Here is an 18,204-nt window from a genome sequence, read left to right as displayed (position 1 = left end):
CCATGTTTGCTATAGCATGTAAAATTTTCAATAGTGCAACAAATTCTTTATTTTTTCATCAAATTAAACATCAAATTGGAAAGTTCGGTTAGAGGAATCTTTCAAGGTGAGAAAACTTATCACTTCCAAACGAATATACTAGAACCCTCACCTGCTTTCAACATCTCCGCTTCAATTAGAGAGCATTTTCTTTAATATACGAACTAAACGCCATGAAGAGAATTTATTTAGATTGGGCCAAAGGAAAGCCCAACAATATTACCACAGTTCTGCCCTGAATAGTGGACCAATTTAATTCTTACGCTTAACAGGCAAGGATCAAAAATGGTTTTTAAAAAAGATAGTGAGAGAACGGATCGAAGATCCTCTCCACCCAACGTGCCTCGAATCCTTATCCTTCACACTCAACTACACTGGGAAGGGATGGACTAGTGGAGGGAATCCGGATCATCACCCCGTCAAGGGAGCACACGATGATTTTACCACCACAAAATTGGTGGGCCCCGTAAGTAACAAATATTTTTAAAAAATCCCATCAACCAACCCTTGGGCCCACCTGCAATTATATACATGTGAATCTATCTACAAATTAAACATCGAAATATGAATTCCTTGGTTTTTTTTTTTTTTTGGTAAAACATCAAAATGTGAACTTGTGTCAGAGGAATCTTTCAATGGTGGGCCAGTCTGACCATTAATGGAAGTGTATATTAAAATCTTCTCCTGCTTTCAACCTCTCAGCTTCAATTAGAAAGCAACGTCTCTGATATACGAACTAAACTCCATGAAGAGAATTTATTAAGATTGGGCCGCGTCAAGGAAAGCCCAACCATATTATCACATTTCAACCCTCAATAAGTGGACCAGTACTTTCGTTATTAAGCATTTAAGCTTAGTAGGTAAGGATACAAAAAGGTTTTTGATGGGGATGGTGGGGGAAGGGGTGGAGTGAGGGGAGTCTCAATCACCTCCCTGTGGGAGCATATTGTGCTCACTTAATGTTTTTTACTACATATAATGTAGGGCTCACTCTAAATATTGATAAATTAAATTAGAAATAAGATTTCGAGAGAGTCTACATGAGCCCCACACAATAACTGTAGTGAAAAAATGTCAAGGGAGCCTATATGCTCTCCGAACAGAGAGGTGATCTAGTCTCGAGTGATGGATGGCGAAAAGAAGGCCTCAAATTTAAGGGTGTGAGTTTAGTGCACTAAAAAATTGTCATGCTTGCCAATGATGGGTTAGTAAAGTGGTTAAAGGCCCAACTTCCCTATGGGAGGTCTTGGGTTCGCATCCATTCGGCGGCATGAATTATATAAAAGCTCCCTTGAGGATGTAATCGTGGTGCGCGTAAGCTAGCCCGTACCGATTCCACACCAAATTACACCCCACATGACCTCACGTGGAACCTGATCCAAGCAAGGTTAAAGCAAAATTTTCGGTGTTAACCATAAGAACTAGCACCCCCTTCTACCAAACAAAGGCGTTCACAATCGAGAGCATGTGATATCCATTCATTTTTAGTGATAATAGTGAGAAATATGATCGGATAGGCTAGCTTTCTATGGATTGACCACATCATACATCAGTCACCATCATAATTCCACGAATTTAAAAAATGTTATTCTAATTATATTCCGACAAGATTCAAGATTTGAATATAATGCATTTCCATTAAAAAATAAGAAAAGCAAATTGCACTGGCACCCCAAAATGAAGACCTTAAAGCACTGACACCCCACTCTATGTTTAAAAAGCATAGAAGCCCAAAAATTGGATTTTCATTGGATATATTTGTCTAATTTTTCACTAAAAATAGTCAAATTACTTGTTTAATTTTAGAAATATTCTTATAATAGATAGTATCTTAAAGGTTTTCAGTAAAAAATTAGACAAATAAATCTATTAAAAATTCAATTTTGGGGTCTATGTGTTTTTTAACATAAAGTGGGGTGTCAGTGCTTTAAGGCTTCCGTTTTGGAGTGCCAGGGTAATTTGCTCAAAAAAAAAAAACATATTTGAGTATGTTAGCCACTTCTTAAAAAAGTAATTGATCAAGAATTCAAGACTCACAAACTTCAAAACTCAATCTTATGGTTATATATGTATAAAAACTATAGCTTTTACGTGGGGGTCTTCTTAGCGGACAATATATTATGTCTGGGTCCCAACTAAATTGATACAATTACCCACCAATAGATGTTTTCAAATTTCAAACTCGAATAGACCAAAATAATCCTTTGGTTGTTTAATACATATAAATATATAATATGACTACAATGCCCTATGACCTATTATGACCAAACATATAGGTCCCTTCACCCACTTTTTCCTTCATCATGTTGGAACCACCGTCGAAGTAACAACAAATTTCTCTGTGACCCAACTGTCCTAGCAGAGAACTAATGATACAGTTGCGTTCTGGTGCAATCCCTCAAACGGTAACTTCTTTTTTTCTTTTCTTTTTTATATTATTTGCCCAAACCCCAAACGTTAACTAAGGAAGTGCAAATACTGTGATGGCATATAATCTCTCATGAAATCTAAGATTCAAACCTTTGATGTTCCAACAGTCCTTATTCTTTTTGAAGGCATCTTTCTTTGCACCACCACTGTAATCAATTGAATTGAACTGAGTAAAAGCAACCACAGCTCTAGTTTCTCATTCCTTGATAAGTACTTGCTCCCTGCTTCTTTACCATGCTTGTCAATTAATTTGTATCAGTTCTTACAGTCATGAGCATATTTTTCTTTGTTGATTGCTCATCAAGTCATAAACCCTCGACAGAGATGATGGTGACTTACAAAGAACATATTGCCTTCTCCATGTTTGACAAAAGGTTCTTCTGATGGCTCTAGTGCTCTTATCATGTGCTATGGTGCAATCATTTAGAATAAGGTCTTCATTTCCGTTGCTATTGGAAATAGCACCAAGCTTGTCCATTGATTTATTTAGCCCATCCATTTTTTATTTCAATTATAACAACAATTATGTGTATGTGTAAACCCTGATACAAAAATTGTTACACTGATACCTAACCAGGTATCTTATCTACATATTAAATATTAATTAGTATACTTAAATTTGTATTGAAATCAATATGAATATATTATATTGAATATAAAATATAAATTATATTATAGCACGACCTATGTTGTTTCGAGTAGAACTGCGATAAAAGACGAAATATGCAGATAGCTATATATACATGTGTTTAATAAGTACAACCCCTCATACACACTTCAATTTTATTCTAAGAATTCTACTAACAAATGGGTAAACATATCTCTCTTCTTTGTTCTTTGCTAGCAAATCTATCACATCCCACCCGCCGGTCTCGGTTACCCGCCCGACAACCCGTGGGAGTGATCCGTCACAGAATCCACGATTTTAGTCTATCAACAATAATAAATACAAATATAGACAATCAAGAGCAATAAATGTTCAATAAATGAATTAAAGAATTAGAAGACTCCAAATACTCCAATAAAAATAATCAATGAAAGAATAATGAATTTAAAATGAATACGAGTTTAGCGGAAGCAATTCAAAAAGAGTTATATTATTTTATTTACAATTTCCTTTTCTAAGGCTAAACAATGTTTCTCATTAATTTCTAGAAAAGGTGTCCTCCAGTTCTTCTAGTCCCAGTTTTAGCTCTGCCTCGAGTTATGGTTCTAGCAGTGCACCAGTGCATCCTGTTGCAGGTAATCAGGGTACTAGACCGATCTATGCTAATCCCCGTTCAGTGGTTAATAACCAGAGCCCTACATACCATTCTTCAAGAGCTCCTGTGAGTAGTAGGGATTTGATCTGCTTTAACTGTGGAAAGCCGGGTCATTATTCTCGTAACTGCACTCAGAAGCCGAATCCTCAGGTGTCAGTTTTGAAGCCTACTTCGAATGTTCCCTCTGGGAAAGTGTTCAGTGTGGTTGGTTCAGAATCTGAGACAGATCATGATGTTGTGACAGGTATTATCATAGTATCATCTACATCTACTTTTGTATTATTTGATACTGGTGCATCTCATTCATAGCATCTTCTTTTGTGATTCGTATTCATGTTACACTTGTGAAGTTGGAAAGATGACTAGTTATTAGTACTCCTACCAGATCTGTTGTTAGATTAGATGAAGTGGTTGACTCTTGTTCGGTTGTTATTGCTGGTAGAACCCTAGAAGCCCGTTTGATCAAGTTGGATATGTCCGATTTTTATGTGATACTTGGAATGGATTGGTTATCTAAATACGGCGCAATTATCCTTTGTTCTGAAAGGAATGTACTGTTTCATCCTAAGGTACTGTTTTAGAAGCCCATTTACTCCGAAATTTAGACATAAATGGAATTGGAGTGCTAGGATCATGGGTAGAAACATGTGATATTTAATAGGTAAATTAACGCCCCAGATGGCGAAAGAATCATTGTATGCTCTAGAAGACAAATTATTATGAGCCATACTTGGCATTCGGGAAGGATGAATGGCTCTCGAAAAATAATCTATTGATTCTCTCCCAATTGGTTGGGTCATAGGTGTGATGATTTACTTCACGGGCGAGGTATCTGGTTCAAGTTCAGGATGACCCAGGTGTGCCAAGGAAAAGAATAGAATAAGCATATGATTCCTTCATGCATGCTCCACTTAGCTCGATTGGTAGAGCGCTACTCTTGCAATTGGGTCATTGCGATTACAAGTTGGATGTCTAATTGTCCAGATGGTAATGATAGTATCTTGTACCTAAATCGGTGGCTCACTTTTTTATACTTAATGGGGAAAAGGACCAAAATATGCCACTCAAAGACTCTATTGAGACAACGATGGGCTGTCAACAACGTAGAGGAGGTAGGATGGCAACTGGTCAGATCTAGTATGGATCATATATGGACGGTAGTTGGAGTTAGCGGCTTCTCCTAGGGTTCCTTTATCTGGGATCCTACTAAAGAGGATCAAGTTGGCCCTTGCAAACAACTTGATGCACTATCTCCCTTCAACCTTTTGAGTGAAATGCGGCAAACAAAAGAAAATCCATGGACCAGCCCCATCGTCTCCACCCCGTAGGAACTAGGAGATCACCCCAAGGACGCCTTTAACATCCAAGGGTCACAGACCGACCTAGAACTCTGTTCAAAAGTGGAATGCATTAGTTGTCGGCTCTCCGGTTGGGTTGTAAGGGTCAGACAAAGGCAATCACTTGTTCTTAAAACCAACATTCTTAAGACCAAAGGGTCAAACGGAAAAGGGGGGAAGTCTCTGTTCCTGGTTCTCTTGTAGCTGGATTCTTCGGAAACACAATAATCCTTAGAGTGGGATTACAATTCAGCACCTTTCGAGATTTTGATAAGAGTAGCTCTTTGAAGAGCACAATACGATGAAAGTTGTATGCTGTGTTGGGGGGGGGAGTTATTGTTTATCGTCGGTGTCTATGGTAGAATCAGTCAGGGAGGCTTGAGAGGCGGTGGTTTACCTTGTGGTGGATGTCAGCGGTCCAAGTCCACTTATCTCCAGCTCGTGAACTTAGTCGATACAAAGTGAAAGATATGTAGAGCTTGCACTTTCTAGAAAAACTAAAGGCAATAAGTTTCTTAAACGGAATAATAATTTGCTATTATACGAGTAGTTAAAGCAATATTCCTGCTGATTTGGGGTTACATTTATGTTCAAAAAGGTTATTGGCTTTGATTTTCGTTCATTTCTCCTGGTTTTATATTTTGTTAATGGAATGATGCATGGCTTGACCTGTTTTACATATACCAAGAGTGTTTTTATTTGCTCACTTTTGTGAACACCTATATGATTGGTTGATAATATAGATCATGTAGGTGTTTTTATAATATCATATGTATTAAACAATCTGAGAGGGATTTTGTCCTTGTAGGTTTGAGATTTGAACAACTTAATAGTGGGAGACGATGTTACCTGCAATGGAATACAGACGTAATTTATTGCATTTAGGAAACTCAACATTAGTTTATACTCTACTAAGAGGACACATGCATGAAAAGTAATAAAAAATATGATTTAATTATTCGTTTACTTTTGTATTTAATATATATTTGTGAAGTGCACTTTATGTTGATTTTGTATTTGGAAACAATAAAAAACGTTATTTTATCATTTGAGAATGGGAAATAAGTCAATAATATGTTATAGTAATACATGCCAAACATAGCTTTCATATGTGTCCATACTTTTAAATTTCCAAAAGCATCATCAATTTTTTGCAAAAAAAAAATCATCAATAAATGATCAGTTCAAAATTCTAAATCATCAAGTAAGTTGCTTTGTCATTACCCAAAAAAAAAACCCTAAGTTGCCATGTTCAAAGGTGGTTGAAATTAAATTTTGCACTACTTTTGTGCGTTCATGTGAAATAAAGAAAAGTTATCAATGCGGAAGGTATTAATACAAATAAAAGTTTGGGCCTAACCTAACGCGTGTGATCCTTCTAGAAATGTTATGCAGCACTCTATTCTATTTGGGTCAAGTGATTGTTTTTTGTGAAATTTTTTTTTTGATTAATTTTCAACCTAATACAATAGCGAAGTATTACAAAAATAGATATTACCCATTTAGAAGTGGTTTTGTCCTATCTGTTGGATGGTGAGAATTAAATTGCAGACATTGAAGATGTAGTTCTCAACACCAGTTGGCGAAAATATGGTACAACAATGAATAAGTGATTGATCTACTCTAACAACAATCCAAAAAGATTTGAGCCCAAAATCAAATATTCATTTTGGTTGACAATAAGCTTGCTATTAGGAACTCTAAATTCAGTTATTTAAATATCTCGTACTTGAAAAATGGTCTATTGACGTAGTACCTAAGTACCCTAATGGTAGTAGTAGATACATAGGTGTAACATGACCATGCATAGGCTATAACACTTAATTTAGACTTTTCCCTTTTTTACGTTAAAAATAAAATATAATTTTAACCTCGTATTTCAATAATTTGACACAACTAGATCAATTTCTGTAGAGAAATCTATGTTGCTAAATTTTAATTGACCACATCATGCTACCACCCGCCTCTTGAGAAATAATTAACCTCTACAAATCTAACATTTGAGAAGGATGGGAGATTGAAGATGAAGGAAATTTCGTTTTCGTTTTGGGTTTTATTTATTGTTCTTATAATTAACCTATAAACATGATTATTTAAGCTATAAACATAAATATAGGATATTTGGTATGAATTATGACTTTATTTTTCATTCAAATAAATCAATTTAAACATAAATGCACAGATAGATCAAAGGCTACTTATGATTTATTACTATAAAATATTAGTTTTTATTTATATGGATGTCATTCATTCATGAACATGTACATAATTACTATTTAAGTAGGAGTGAAAAAGTAAAATTTCAAAAAGTTAGAACAAAACCTTATTTTATTATTCAGCCAACTTCTACATTGCTCTCATCTCAACTTCAACAATATTTTAGGAATGTTAATACCAACCCAAAAACTTCAACCCCCCCCCCCCCCCCACCAAAAAGAAAAAGAAAAAAAACCGATAAAACCTTGTCAAAATCAAAACTAAAATGGATGTACATTTTACAAGGTAAACCAAAACCTTACAACTGTCACATAATATATTATTCATCAAATGGTAGCTGAAGCGTTTGTTCGGCCAAGACCTGCAAAAATGAGTTTGAAAGCAGTCTGACCTTGAATGGTCAGGAAGCCGCCTCTGATAATTAAGTCTATAAAATACACAACACTGAGACATTGCATGAATTGACAGAGCCTTTAGCACAAAATTAATTTCAGTTGCCTTAGGCCTTAGGTAGGTGTGTGGAATATATAATGTTACTTATTGAATGATGTTACTCCATTATTTATTTATTTCTTTTCCTATTAGTCCTCAGTCTTTAGCACAACACTGAGAGATTGCATGAATTGACAGAGCCTTTAGCACAAAGTTAATTTCAATTGCCTTAGGTCTTACGTAAGTGTGTGGAATGTATAATGTTACTTCTTGAGTGATGTTACTCCATTATTTATTTTTTTCTTTTCCGCTCCTTGGTTTGTTTTGAACCTCGTGTACTCATGCAGTTGTGTTTGTCAGTCTTAGGTCTTAGTCCTCAACTCCTAGGTCTTACAAATGAAGCGGGAGAAAGAGCTCAATGACACTTAAAGGATTTTTTTTTCTCGTTTTCTAGTTCTTGACTCCATCGGAATATGAATTTCTATATAAGTGGGATTTTCCATTTTGTCCCCTACACCCTTGGTCCTGGTTCTCTGACGGTTCGGTCCTCTCCGTTCTTGACCCATCACTCATCAGTACCAAATTTATTGTCCGTTCTATAATAAATTCTGTCCACCGGTAATCAAACGAAAATTATTTATCACTTTGTATTCTTTGTTTTAATTTTTTAATCAATTTGTTTTCCTTCGTGTGGAACAGAAATGATACACTCACACGTGCTTCTTATCCGTAACCCGCAGCCGAAACATGGTGAGTTGGAACAGCACGAAGCGCAAAATATTTGTGAGCCGAATGGGGTGGACGTGTCAGCTGGAACGGTAAGGAGAGAAGGAGATATCCCTCAATCCGTATAGCCAGAAAAGCAAGAAGACATGGCGGGAGCGCATTGATACCGAAAATACAAACTGATCATCATTTCCATTATTAAAGATCAACAAAAGAAGCAAAAAGAGGGCAAAACCATTCTTGAAGAATGAGAATGGCTTCGACCTCTTGGAGGTGGAAGCTGGAAGGGCCGCTCAGTACAGTTTCTTTGTTCATCATTTCGGCTTTTCAGCCTGTTTCGTGAGTTTTCGTTTATTGTTGTTGTCAGTGGAGAGGTTATTGTTCGAGATCTAGGGTTTCGACAGACGATAATGGCGGAGCAGAAGAAATGGAGCTGGGAGGTCCCTGGTTTCGAGCCTCCGAAGTCATTTGAGCGTGATGATTATACGGCTGCTGCTCCTCGGATTCGGAGGTTTTCGGTTTCGACGTCATCGGTTCTGTCGCAGTCTGACTCCTCCAAGAATGCTTCAGCTGTCAAAGTCCAGAAGTTGAAGGAAAAACTGAAGGTGCTTTGAAAATACTTAATTGTTTTGTGCTTCTTCTGTTGTTTTAAAAGGATTTAGTTATGTTTGTTTCTGATAGCCATCCGAGTAGCTTTATTTATTTTCTCTCCTGGTCACAAGTCAGTTCCATTGTTACATGGACGACGGGAGATGCTTTCTTCGATAGAGCTGCTGCTGGTGTTGAGGATTATTCGTATTTACAAGTTAGACAGGCTTAGCTTGTGAATGACTGAATGCTATTGCCGTTTTGGCTGAGGGAAACAGCTTCGGTGAAATTTAATCTGAGTTGATGGAGAACTAAGGGACTAATGAGATTAAGCTGCTTTGATATTGAAAAGAATCTTGTTGGACAGGACACGTAGGAAAATAGGGAAAACCAACAACGGTCATGTTAAAAATATTGTATAACACAATCCATGACAGATTATACATTGAACACACAGATGCCTAAACAATAACTCGTCAAAGATTTAAAAATTTTGATTCGATTCTAGAGTTTTGTTGATACTTGAACATTTACTTACAACAGTATCCACGTGAGCTTTTTTCTTTCCAGACTGAGCTGATAAGTTAATTACAAATATATTCCTGCTGTAACTAGAAAGCTATAGTTTACCACGATAGGTGTATTGTCCCTTCTGTGGCTTAGTATTTTTTGGGTAGATTTCTAATTATCTTTGTTTTCCTATTTCTTAAGTTGGGTTTCCAGAATCCTACTTTCTATTTTTATTTTATTTTATTGGGGGGGGGGGTGTCAGGCGGTTTGGTGGGAGAGGAGCTGCAGCGTCATTGGACCACCTTTGGTATCCTTAACAATCTCACCTTTCTGAAGCTTAATTGTATGTCTAACCGCTTCTTATGGGCCCAAGCAATGCAAGTCTGCATCCATGCAAAAGGTGAGATGGAATATCTCACCTCTGATTCTGCAGTTGTTTGATCTCAAGGGTCCTACAGTCATTGTTGCCTATGAAGAATGGATGCATAAATGTTCCAAACTCAGGATTTAGTTGTGGAATAGCATTGACCTTGTCATTGGCTTATTGCTGTGACTGTTATGTTCCATTTCATTGCAAACAGAGTTTGGGATGATATCGAAGAGACCTATCAAGACAGGAAGATATCTCGAACCTATGATCTAGAAGTTGTTTAACTTCAAGCAAGGGGAACTCTCTCACTGAATATTTCAGCAGTTATCAGGACATTATTGAGGAACTTTAGATTCAGCAACCACTTAATATCGATCTAGAGGAATTAAAATTCCAACTGGTCGAGTTCCCTGTTTCAGAATTTCTAGTGGGTCCTCATTTGACAATTAGACAATCAAAAGTCAATTTCTTACTGGAAAAACAGGTACTTTAACTGGGTGAAACCTTCTATCATCTTAAACTTTCTGATAACTGTACCTAAGGTTTCGAGTTTCCATAATTGGATAGCATATCGGTTGGGTGATTATAACAGACGTATGGCATCATATTGGTGATACACATTGAGTGTTGCAGGCATGTATGGAAATGGTAAAAAATTCACATGGAAATGCTCTTCCCATAAACACTAAAATGGAGACCAATATTAATGAGACAAGAGACAATGAGACAGGGACTTGTCATGATTTGAGTACAAATCACAGCAAAGGATAAAGCTTGATGCAACTCTGTTTTGCCTATACATATACAGGCAAAACAGACAAGAGAGAAGGTGAGAAAGAAAGAGAGAAGAAAATGAGAAGTAGGAGAGGGGAGAGAGACTACCCAGGCAAGCGAGCCTCTCCCCTCCAGTTTGCACTATACTGAATATTAGTACAAGCCTAAGATTAGATCCCAATATCTGATGGGGTTCTATGCTACTAATTTAGAATACATAGCAGAATAAAATCCAATCAACAAAAGATCTAATTCAACTCAAAAAAGGAAAGCCAATATGCAACCATAACAGCTAGCTTGACCACTAGGTTTTATATTTTCCATGGTCCGCTTTCCTTACCTGTATAATATGAAAATGCCAACACCCCCCAAGCTGGAGAGTATCAATCACCAACTCCTAGCTTGCGACATCCTTCCACAAAGGCTGGAATGATATAACACTAGGTTGTGTGTGCTTGATGATAAAGACTTAAATAGATGTTACTAAATGGAGTGCACAACAGCCCATACTCCACTCATCTCGAGGGTACCAAGATGTTTTATGACTTAAAAAGGAAAAACACTCATAGAAGGAAGAAAATGAAGCTGCGAACTTGCAGATAAATGTTCGGCATGCCAACAAGTGAAAGTTGAACATCTAAGGCTGTTTAGACTGCTTTAACCTCTAGAATGGGAATTGTATGCTTGAATGGACATGAGAATATGTTAAAGTGAACTTCATCATTTCACAGCCTAAAGTTTACCTTTTGCTTTTGGTAGAGTTTGCATAAGGCAACGGGTACTCAGTTGAATTCTAGTATGTCGTTCGACCCCCTGATGGATGGACAATCTAAAAGGGGCAACCAAGGTTGTCAAAACGACAAAGTGACCAAGGCGATGGAGGGCTTCCAAGGTACCAAGGCGACGAAGCGCCAATAAGGCGACAATTAAGCGTAAAAGCATTCTATTGTTAATTTTTAGGCCGTCAAGGCATTCTAGTATTAATTTTTTGAATAAAATTCCTAGCATTTGAGTATGAAACATTTTGCATACTTAGTGAAAAGTTCATTTATATAATTAGTATATAACATCAAAAAATGAGCGTAGTTATTAATTTCAAACATAGCCACATTAAAATCACAAATCAAACTTTAAAGTTTAACATCCAAAATATCAAAACAAGTATAAAACCCAGCTGGGCCTCCTCCCCCACATATAAAAAATTCCAATTTCTGATATTCAAATAGTCAAATAAAAATCAAAAGTCATCATCTAATGATATTGGTGCCAATCTTGCTTCCTCCTACTATTGTCTTGGAGCAGTAGATGTTCTAACTGCATGTCTGCATTAACTTCAATGTCCTCTGGAACATCCATGTCATCACACACATCTTTAACATCCATCTCTATATTGCTTGCACCATCTGATGAATCCCCAACAATAGCATCAACATCAGCTGCCCCACTAGGGCCACTACTACTTCCACTGCTTGTATGATGATATGTCATCATTCTACTTGGTTGGTTGCCTTGACTACTTGTGGATGCCCCTATTGCTGTATCAACATCGTAGAAAAAAGTTTGAGGGAAACTCATGTTTCGACTAGGTGAAAATGGGAAACTTAGGTGGAAACTTGGGATTTTGTGTGTGCAAGTTTTGACAGGTTTTAGGGAGTATTTTGGGGGTGGGACCCTGCATTTAAGCTAATTAGAGTATAAAGAACTCATTGGCACACACATTTTGCTAAAAAAGTCAATGTAGATATGTCATTCAAAGTAGATAATATCAATGTAGAGTTGACCGAGAAGGCGAGAAGTACATAATAACTTAACTATTTAAGTACATAACATTCAATTTATAACTTATAAGTTCGATTCAAAACATCAAATAAATTAAGAAGATCAAATACAATGTAATTAACAATAAAAATAAAAAGGAAGTACAAGTCACTAACTCAGTGCCTACAGGAGTGCCTTGGCGGATACATCTTGTGACTTGAGTGGTACTGTGCTGTAACATCCTCTCCTCTGACCAACGGACATAGACATCCCATGACATGTGATGCCTATGGTTGTTGAGGTAATCAACAACTGCAGCTTTATAGGTCTGGTCATCAAATGCATAAGATATCCAATCTAAGGGAATTCGTAGTTTGGATAGTGAAGTGTTGATAGTGGGGGTATTCGTGGTGGTTCCATGCCGAAGATCTACTCCACAAATGTTTGCGTCCCAAAGTTAGTATCCACATAAGTTGCACCCCTGTGCACATATACCGTCCTCCCGTTAGGCACTGGATAATACATCTTAGTCTGTCCCCCGAGTGTTTGTCCCTCATGATCCTGAGGAAGCCCATGACCATAAGGTGCATGACTGTAAGCCCCAGAAGAAGATGCAACACTGTCCATACCACTCTCGTACAAGTGGGAAGCTGCTGCTGCTGGTATCTTGTATCCTACCTTGAAGCCTCTCGACTCATGTAAACTTATAGATCCCGTAGAGTTTGCCAAACTATTCACATCTGTGGGATGGTAAGAACCGTAAGATGAGGTGTCGTCCTCATAACTATGTCTATGCTACTTCCCCTTTCCCTTTCCCTTCCCCTTTCAGCTGTAGGTGTAAGTACGACCTCGAGATGTTGGTCCACCGTGATCAGCATCCTGGGTAGCGTGGCCGAATCGAGTCTCCCTCGTGAACCTAAGTGGCCCTCCTAGTCCCTCACTCTCAACTAGGGTTGCTGCTAGCTTTGGTGGTGGTAGTCTCTCCTTAGGATCAATTGAATCCTAATTTTTAGGTCCATCAACATCTTTCTCATCAGTCCCACTGTTATCCCCATTACCACGTCCAACATCATCAACATTATCATCATAGTCATCATCCTGTGCCTGAAAAGCGGGTAGCTGAGTAATATTATCATCATCATCATCATCAACACCACACAATATTATCCTTACTGACACTGGATGCACTGGGTTATGGTATAAAGGGATGGCTAGGCTCGGTGTGCACTCTTCCATCTGTGGTCAAGAACTCATCCACATTAGCTCCCATCTCTCGTGCAATTTGATTTTTGGGTCAAGCTCCCGCCTCATCCAATAGTGGCTCTTTGACCCACTCAAGTAGGGGGTCTTCCTCCTGCTCATCATCAATGGCAAAGATGTCAACCAATTCAATCTTGTCCCATTACCTCCATCCTGACCTAGCTTAATGTGCTCCTCTCTCAACCTCATATTATACTGAACATATACAAGATCCTCTAGCCGCTTCACCCCCAATAAGTTCTGCCTTTTAGAATGTATTAAATTGAGTGTGCTCCAGTTACGCTCGCAGCTGGTGGCAGAAGATGTCTGGGAGAGCACTTTAACTACAATATTAATCAGGTACTCTGAGTCTAGTCTGTATTGCAGCCACCGCTCAACTACAAGAAACATAACCAACCCAATTAATAAGGCTAAAAATTAATTGTGTATAAAACTAAAATTCAACGTCAAAGACTTAGACTAAGTGACTAACCAGGAGTGGTGTTCTCCCAAGCTTAAATAGCCACTGAGCGACCGAAGCTACCAACGACATCTCTGAAAGCCTTCATCTACAATAAACAATTATAATGTTAGTATATAAAAACAAGTAATTATCTTAAGTACTAGATTACTAGTCATCTCACAAGTGACAATTGTACCTCGCTATTAATTAATGCTTGTTTTGCTGGATCCGGTTCCAACCTTTCCACTACTTGTTGGACTGCCTAGATCAAGTCTATCCTCATCCCAAGTTCTTTACTATAGTGGTACATGGTACTCAAATAATAGGCTATTAAACAAACCAATAAATGAGATGGTAAGAAACTACACAACAACATAATAAGTATTTACTGTTAAGTAATAACTCGAAAATTTAATAACTTTCAACTCACTAGCCAAATGTAGTGGATGTTGCAACTGCCTTTCCCACCTCTTCTAGATGATATCAAGTAATTTCTGGTTGCCGTTAGGATACACCTTCCCAACCATCTCCTTCATCATCTCCATTGCAGCCTGTATATGTGGTAAAGCTGGTTTCCTTTGTTAATCTACCAACTTCAAGACTGTCACCATAGGGTTTAGAAGCTTCACAACAACTTTTAGATTTGCCCAGAAGCTATCACTGGATATGGTGGCTCGTGTTGCTGTCCTTGCCGGTGAATCTGACTGGGGCCAATCGCACCACTCTTGTAATGTAAACATTGCCCCTAATTGGTTTTTCTTCTTCTTAGAACTCTTTAAGACAATTCAATTTGTAGCAAATCTTGTGACCCTAAGCCTCACCAAGACACCACCACATATCCTCATCAACATATCCAATGCATATCCATAGTTATATACGAATGTGGTCACATGTTGAGCCTGCTAAACAACCTTCTTCACAAATTTGATTTGCCCCATGTCTTTCAGCATCAAATCACAATGTGCCGCACAAGGAGTCCAGAAGAGCCTATACCTGGGCTTCATGAATTTCATCCCAACCTTCTTGAAATTGGAGCCATTATCAAGTCACAGTCTACACCACATGGTTGACTTCAACCTCTATCACCACACTCTTCAGCAATGCATTTATGTATGTCGCATCCTTGTTGTCGGATGCATTAACAGACTTGAGGTACACTGTTTTCCCATCACAATTCATCGTAAAAATTGATGATAGATTGTCTAGTGGGACTAGTCCAGCCATCACACAACATTGTCACCCCATAGTGCTTCCACATCGGCTTAAGACCATCAATGTAGGTCTTCAAGTCTTCCTTATTCTGTGGGAGATATACATCATATATCTCATATGGGGTTGACCTAACCACCTCATGCCTAGCATCACTGATCTCATCCACCATCGCCTTATAATAAGGCCTCTGTGCAGCATTTGCGAGAACACTGTGATACAATGCCCACTTAGAGAAGGCCATCCCCACCTTATCCTTCACATTACCGCATATGTGCTTTAATGTCTTTTGTTTTGTCTGTGGCCTCCTAAACAAGTCAGGATTAGCGCATAGTATTTGCACATCGGGATCTATGGCACTCGGTCTAGGTGTGGCAGATGTGGCATTAGGTCGGGGTCGTGGTGCTGGTGGTAAGGGAGCTGACTCTCTGACACTCTAGCTCCTCATACTGGAGTTGCCTTCCCCTCCCCTTTCAAAATCTGGATCTCTAGATGACCTTGCGCCAATGGCTCTCCGTGTCCTCCTAATCTCATCAAGTCTATGAGACTCTCTACTCATCCTGAGTACTCTCTCCATCTTTGGCTCTGGGGGTGATGCATCATTTGGATCCATATCCTGCTCTCCCACCTCCTCTAAGCATACTGCGTGGAACTCATTCCTCTTTGTCCTCTTCTCTGCCCTCTTCTCACATGTTTTGCCATTGCCACTTTAACTTCATAAGGGACATTGGGGCATCCAACCACATTGCGGTCCCCTCCTGCTTAACAGATCTTCAGTTGAGTGGCCACCTGATCCAATCTTTTTCAAGCAATATTTACACTTTGACTTCTTCTTGTCATTCGTCAGAGGCGTACCTTGCTGCTAAGCGATATTTGATATAGTGTTTCTGACTCAAAAGTTTGTGTCTGGTACAAACATACATAATAATCATCCTTAAAACACAAACCCAACACTTAAATTTGAGCCTAAAGACACTAAACACACATTACTTGTAAACTAAGGTATTCACAAACATTTGGATTTTTTTCTTAATATTTTTTTTAGTAATTATTAAGTACAAGAAAAATCAGGAAACATAGTGGAACACTTCAAATATTAGATTCAATCAATTACATATGTAAATCTACCTATTAGAGACAACACATAATAATTTCAACTCAATCCAACATCGTTTGAGCATGAAACAAATAAAAAAAATGTAAATTAGTAGGTATTTTGAAAATCAGAAAAATAAAAAAATAGTATAACACTTCAAAAATTAGATTCAATCAATTTCATTTGTAAATCTACCTATTAGATACAACACATAATAAATTTAACTCAATCTAACATCGTTTGAGCATCAGACAGAAAAAAAATGTTAATTTTTAGTTTAAAAAAATCAGGAAAATAAGAAAAAGTGGAACACTTCAAACATCAAATCCAACAAAAAATAAACAAATTTGGGAAACTTAGGTTACCTTGCAACAAAGCTTGAAAACTTATAAAATAATCCACCAAGAAGGGCCAAAATCAACAAAAAAGTCCTTAAAAGTGCTTGAAATGATCCAAAAACGTGCAAGGATGGTTGAAAATTGGGGGAAAAATGAGCTTGAAATCTGGTGCTTCTGCCTCTATATCGCGCTCGAAACTCTGTGAACACAGAGTTTTCGTGCGATAAAAGGGATTTTATAAAAATGAACCAACTGGTCCAGCCGGTTCGGCTCACGTTTCGACCCAGTTTCCACCTGATTGGGAAATTTCAAGGTTTTGACTAGTTTCGTCGATCGAAACGTTGGACTTTTTTTCGCTTCCCCATGCTTTCGTTTCGAGGTTCTCAAAATCTGAAATTTCGGTTGGAAATTTGATGGTTTCGATCGAATTTTTATGATGATCAACATTGCTCCACCGAAGATCTTCATTGGGCTGCCCGAGATCATTGCTACTTTGGTCAACCATCCACTCATTACACCAATCCAATTCATCAAGCATGAGGGGATCACAATTTCTGTTCTCTTCACGCTGAAGCCTAAACCTCTTGTCAAGCTGCCGATTGTATTGAATATAGACTAAGTCATTCAAGATCTTGTGTTCCAACCTATTCCTTCTTTTGGTGTGAATATGAATTTACAAGCATTGACATAGTAATTAGTGAGTAGTATGTTATTTCTAGTACTTAGTATTAAGGATTAAACATTAAAGAAAGTACTTAGTACTAACTATTTACAAATTCAAATGTGCTCACAAGCAGAAGATGAACAACATAAATCTAGTATGCATGTTGCAACCTTCTTAAGCTCAAGAGAGGAACTAGCATGTGATTTTCTCCAAGAAACTAAAAAGAAAAGTAAAAATTCGGAAAAAAAGTAGACAACGTGAAAAAAATTAACTAATATAATTTATTACTTGTTACTTACTTGGACTCAAGATTGTCCTTTGCCTAATTGCTATAAGCGTGGAAAAGGAAAGACCACTCTCTCTATATGCTTCAGCTTGGCTATAGATCTTGTCTTGTGTGGCTACATCAGGAACTAGCCTTAAAATGACTTCATTGAAAGCCATCTATGCCTCTGATAAAGTAACACTATCCTCCTCAATGGTTTCTTTAAACTGGAAAAATTTTCAGGGTTAAGAAACAATGCAACAACATATGAAGGACGGTCCATCTGAGTCTCCCAATGCTTATCCACATTGCGTATAACTTTTTTCCACAATCTTTCTTTTCCCCCGAAGTTATCCTTTATAGATTGTTTTGCTTTTCTCATAGCAACATAAACTTTAGGCAAAGCAGGCTTCTTATCACCTCCACAATTCTTATGATAGTAAGAAGAGGCTTTGGAGCTTGGAAAAAATAAAATAAAATCTTGCAT

General features: G+C 37.8%; 1 protein-coding gene and 1 long non-coding RNA gene across 2 annotated transcripts in view; both read left to right on the top strand.

The window, feature by feature from the left end:
* The first annotated feature begins 8,464 nt into the window (after window positions 1-8,464).
* Window positions 8,465-18,204, top strand: part of LOC149016177 (kinesin-like protein KIN-14B) — a 100,990-nt gene continuing 91,250 nt past the window's right edge. Inside the window, exon 1 of the mRNA XM_089157296.1 lies at window positions 8,465-9,048. Coding sequence (XP_089013422.1) covers window positions 8,854-9,048 — 195 coding nt within the window. The 5' untranslated portion in view covers window positions 8,465-8,853. The remainder of the gene's footprint in view (window positions 9,049-18,204) is intronic.
* On the top strand, window positions 9,836-18,194 carry LOC149016178 (uncharacterized). The gene is made up of 2 exons (XR_016173675.1): window positions 9,836-11,532; window positions 11,586-18,194. It is a non-coding gene; the product is annotated as an uncharacterized LOC149016178 (long non-coding RNA).

Source organism: Hakea prostrata, chromosome 5 (assembly GCF_041222555.1).
Source record: "Hakea prostrata isolate BN-2017 chromosome 5, UWA_Hpros_2, whole genome shotgun sequence".
Lineage (NCBI taxonomy): Eukaryota > Viridiplantae > Streptophyta > Magnoliopsida > Proteales > Proteaceae > Hakea > Hakea prostrata.
This window is presented reverse-complemented; position numbering and strand designations above follow the sequence as displayed.